This window comes from Miscanthus floridulus, chromosome 2 (genome assembly GCF_019320115.1).
Source record: "Miscanthus floridulus cultivar M001 chromosome 2, ASM1932011v1, whole genome shotgun sequence".
Lineage (NCBI taxonomy): Eukaryota > Viridiplantae > Streptophyta > Magnoliopsida > Poales > Poaceae > Miscanthus > Miscanthus floridulus.
Window position 1 is genome coordinate 15,072,125 of NC_089581.1, and position 4,976 is coordinate 15,077,100.

At 49.7% G+C, this 4,976-nt stretch overlaps 1 protein-coding gene across 1 annotated transcript; it reads left to right on the top strand.

The window, feature by feature from the left end:
* The first annotated feature begins 2,120 nt into the window (after positions 1-2,120).
* LOC136517823 (transcription factor HHO3-like) lies at positions 2,121-4,512 on the top strand. Its single transcript, XM_066511472.1, has 5 exons — positions 2,121-2,773; positions 2,898-3,028; positions 3,181-3,544; positions 3,625-3,701; positions 3,813-4,512. The coding sequence occupies exons 1-5, from the start codon at positions 2,365-2,367 to the stop codon at positions 4,050-4,052; spliced, it is 1,221 nt and encodes a 406-aa protein (XP_066367569.1). The 5' UTR covers positions 2,121-2,364; the 3' UTR covers positions 4,053-4,512.
* The last annotated feature ends 464 nt before the right edge of the window (positions 4,513-4,976 follow it).

Here is a 4,976-nt window from a genome sequence, read left to right on the forward strand (position 1 = left end):
CCGGTTGCGCACGTCTGCTGGTCATGGGTGGATCATTTCTGCTGGGCGGGGCGTTTTTACCCTGTACTGCTGCTGCTATCGATGATTGGTTTACATCGTTTATAATATACAGGGGACTTAGCAGGGAGTATATATATACTCACATAGTACGTGCATGTTTCATCTACAGAAAAATCTCTGAGACTGATCAGATAACCGATATGCTTATACTCGAATAATTGAACAAGATACAAATATCCGTGATAAATCTAGAATTTAAACCTAAGTAGACGGCATGTTCCTCCCTAAAAAACAACCTATTTAAAGTTTTAGACACGCTCGCACCTAGAAGTATTTTTGTTTGTCTATAATAATTGGCTCTTTTTTTATAGCTGTTAGTTGACCCTTATTACCTCGGTGATAACGTTTCTCTAGCCAAGCGCAAGCACCTCCTTAATAACTTCTTATCCTCGACCGAATGGCGGCAAGTCACGTCTAAGAAAAGGCGTCATGCATGCTCTCTTCGTCCCATAAAAGATGACACTATGCTATAGGATTTGTACAGGTCAAATTTAACTATATTTGTAGAAAATATTAGCAGCATTTGTATCTCCAAATAAGTTTGTTATAAAAATAAATTGAACGATCGACACTAATTATGTATCATACATATTAATATTTTCTTATATATATTTAGACAAAATTAAAAATATTTGATTTATCGGTAAGTGAGAATGAGGGGAGTAAGTTGGTCCTGTAGACATCATCCTCGATGATTTTTTTTCTTAGATATGTGTTTTAACTATAAGGGCCTGTTTAGATCTTTTTATTCTAAAGAAATTAGAATAATCCACTTTAAGCACTATACTATTTGGCTTGAAATTTGACATTCCACATCTTTTCCAAAATTTAGATATAAGCATGTCTTAAATTTATGAGGTGAGATATAGAAATTGATTCCATCGATCTTCTCATGCTCTATGCAACTTATACCATGCTCTTTGACTCGCTCGCGTGTAGCAGCAATGCGGTACATAAATATCTTCCCCATGTGTCCAGCAAAAATATATAAATAGATTATGCAGATTGTCATGTTAACTCAATTGATTTGTGCCTTAATTATGATTATTGAAATGGATTTTAATCAAGGATCTAGACGGGCCAAATGCATGAGATGTGGCGCTCTTGCCTACTAGTACTAGTACTTTTTGTTTGCAAAAATAAGTGTATATTGATGAAGTAGTTTAGCAATGGGAATTCCCGATATTTGACGAGTGTGGAGATAACTTTGATTTGAGATGGAGGGCAACGTTGGTGGTTGGCGGTCCGACGACTATGACACTAGCAGAGTGTTGTGCCTTAGCCATTGGTGCACCAACTTTAGATGATCTCAAGATACATTTTCCCCTAGCTAGAGTGAGATATGCACCGTGTTTTTTTTTAAAAAAAAAATTGGCACGCCACTTTGCTACTCGAGTCTTACCAAATAAAACAACTGTGTCGAAGAAGTTAACCTTTTCCCCAGATTCCCAGGGAAAAGATCTCCATATAGAGCCAGGGAAGGAACCATCCTGAACGTACGGCGTTGTGTATCACCGACTTGGGCTTCCATCGTGCGAGTGCGCGAGCGCGAGGACAACCAGAGAAAACAAATGGCGGGAGTAGGACCACCGTACTTTGTAGCGTTGCTCGTGCTACCGTACAAGGGATCCCATCCATCTCGCCCCACGCCCTCCAGACGTTCCGAAACGCCAATCCGCCACGGCGGCGCCCGAAACCGATGGGCCTCCTTGGCCCGCCCGTGCCGTGACCGTGAGATCAGGGGTGGACGGGGGGACAAGGAGACGAGAAGAATCATCACGGACGATTCACGTCTAAAAAAAGGCATCGTCATCCAGCCCAGCCAGGCAGGATCTCACCTGGGCACGCACGCAAAGCTGTCAAGGCGCCCGATACGCTTGAACACGCATGTTACTTGCACGGAACGTAAGCTAAAGCAAAAACGGAAGGGACCCGACCGTAATCCTCGGACGGACGCGAGGGGTGTAGGCGCAAAAACACGCACACGCAGACGGGCTAGGGTGCGAAATCGGGGAAGCGCGGGGGCCGTGTCGGGAGCGCGCGTGAGAAGCGGTAACTCGAGGCCGCGCCGCACCGATCGAGGGATCCCTGATTCACCGAGGAGTGTTGTGAGAGACGTCCGGCCGCGAGCTTCTCGCGCTGGACGCGACGTGAGGAATCGGCAACGCAGCGCGCCCACCCACCCCACGCGCCGCGTGGTTGCCGGATTGGGGTTGGGGGGCGTGGTGTCTCTCTCTCTCTCTGCCCATCCTGCGGTCCAGCTCGCAGATTCCATTCGCCCCGCTCACCGCCGCCTGTCTATATATGCCAGGGCGGGCGCACCTCCGGAATCCAGATCCCCTCGCACGCAGTCACCCACCCCCACCCACCGCCTCCGCCTATTTTGCTCTCTTGCTGTTTCTTCTTCTCGGCTTCCGGTCGCCGATTCTTCTGCGCAGAAAGATTCCTCGTGGTGGTGCTCGCCCTCGTCCGTTGTTTCTCGTCTCGTTCGCGTGCTGCATGGGGCTGGACGTCGGGGAGATCGGGATGGGCCTGGATCTGGGGCTGGACCTCAGGCTGTTCGCCGCGCGGAGCGCCGGAGGGATGGCGGCGGCCGCGGCCAAGGGTGCGCCGGCGGGGATCGAGTCCTGCATCAGGAGCCTCGAGGAGGAGCGCAAGAAGATCGAGGTGTTCAGGCGCGAGCTCCCGCTCTGCGCGCGCCTCCTCGCCGACGGTGAGAACTAGAGGCCTCTCTCGCTCTCCTCGTCTCGTACAGTTTACGCGTCGTGGTCTCTTGTTCTGTTTCTTCTCTCCGCCCCGGTTCTCTGACGCGGTGGTGCGTGTGCCCTGGCCTGCAGTTATCGACGAGTTGAAGGAGGAGGCCGCCAAGAGAGGCGGAGACGCGGAGGCGAAGGCGGACGACGGCGACAAGCGGAAATGGATGAGCACTGCTCAGTTATGGGTGGACAGCGACGCCAAATCCGACGAGGTAGAGCATGCAACTCTGCTACGCCATGCTTGTTTTCATCAGATTTCTGTCGTAGTTTTAGTTTTTATCCGTGATGATTTCGAGCTTTGGTGTCCTCACGATCAATATTTTTTTCAGACTTAATGAATAAGACTTGTTATTTGTGCTTACAGTCTGACAAAGAGCTACGGAGTGAAATCACCTCGCCGGAGCCCAAGTTGCTCGGTGGCGCACCCATGCCGATAAGGGCCGTTGCGGCGGTGCCTCCCCTGCCGCCTCCGTTCTTCAGGAGAGAAGACAGCTCTGCCGGCACTGGTCTGTCGTTGGTGTCGCCGGCAACTAAGGCGCCGATTTCTCCCGTGTCTGCCAGCGACAACACCAGCGGCAGATTCTGTGCCACCATGCCACCGTCTGGCTCTGGGGCCAACTTGCACTCTCAGGCTCAGCAGCAGGCCAGCAGGAAGGCGAGGCGGTGCTGGTCGCCGGAGCTTCACCGGCAGTTCGTCGCCGTTTTGCTTCAACTCGGCGGCCCTCAAGGTACATATACACATGACCGGTCGTTTTATAATTTGTACCAGCTGTTAGGGAAAGTGTTAACAAATTCCATGTAATTGCAGTTGCTACTCCGAAACAGATCAGGGAGGTGATGCAAGTGGACGGGCTTACAAATGATGAAGTGAAAAGCCATCTCCAGGTGAGCAATGATCCGCTTTGTCCAGGCATTATTTCTTCTTAGTAGTGCCTATTTCTGGCGATATAGTGTCTTGTTTGGAAACTGATTCGATCGTGTCATGTTCGTATTCAGAAGTACCGGCTGCACAACAGAAGATCCCCCGGTGCGGCTCCGGTGAGCCAGCCGATCATGCTGGTGGGTGGCCTCTGGGCTCCTCAGGAGCAAAGCAGCTCCGGGTCTCCCCAGGGTCCGCTTCAGTTCTCCGGATCAGGCGTGGCCATCTCTGCGGCCACCGTCGGTGGCGGCGACAGCATCAGCAGCGACGAAGACGACAAGTCCGAAGGCTACACGCACCGTTCGATTGGTTTATAAGCCGTACTTTTTCAGTCAACGAATAATATTTTTCTCTCACAACAAATCGGTCAACAGTACTTTCAGTCATGGCTTATCAGCCAAGCGAACGTGGCAACAGCCGGAAATGCGTGTAAGGCTGCGTTTAATTTGCGGAAGATCGTCGGATGAGAGTGTAGAGATAGCGTTGCGGCTTTTGCTTGCCCATCGGTGTCGGTGGCAATAACAGATTCATCAGTCTGGAAGAGAGGTTGTAGTGCAGCCAGGCCATGCATACAGGGAGATTGGGCGGTGTCCGTGTGCGTGCGCCCAAGAGATGAACTGACCATGAGTTGGGTTGCTGTGTCATGTGTACGTACATGGAAAGCTGATAGCGGTTTTCTTGAGGCTTCCTGACTTTTAATTTCCGGGCAGATCCCAAAATTTTCGCCCTGAGAATCACATATTATTATTATTATATATACATACAATATTCGTTGCCTGCGTGTTGTCTTTCAATCAAGTAGTAATTACATGTTATTATGGATTGAATTATGAATGGTTGCAGTTTTGTTGAATGAAATAAATAAGGTCGTTTTCAGTGCCCCTGAAGATTGAACTTCGTTTCATTTGGTTCAGCGAATCTCTAGCAGGTTTGCAGCAGAGATCAGAACTCCCTGACGAAACCATATACCGCAGTAGATCAAGGGCCATGATCCAGCTAACTAGAAAAAACTACTGCTAATATTTGTACTAACCAGCATGCTAATCTCTTTGACCAACATGCATGTTTTCTGAACTACTGCGCGTTTCTTCGTTGAGGCAGAACCGCTTGTCGTAGCCTGGTTTGTTGCATGTTTGCTTGGGCCTTTCACGTCAAGTCGGATACATGCCCTCTTGCAGAAGTTTGGAGTCAACAATGGTTAACAACTCTATCTCTGTCCGTCCATGCTTATCCGGCGCTAC

Excerpts from the sequence above, each read along its gene's own strand:
- LOC136517823 (XM_066511472.1), top strand. The coding sequence starts at position 2,365 with ATGCCAGGGCGGGCGCACCTCCGGAATCCAGATCCCCTCGCACGCAGT. Across the intron at positions 2,774-2,897 it reads CGCGCGCCTCCTCGCCGACG|TTATCGACGAGTTGAAGGAG; the intron begins GTGAGAACTAGA and ends CCTGGCCTGCAG. Across the intron at positions 3,545-3,624 it reads TCAACTCGGCGGCCCTCAAG|TTGCTACTCCGAAACAGATC; the intron begins GTACATATACAC and ends ATGTAATTGCAG.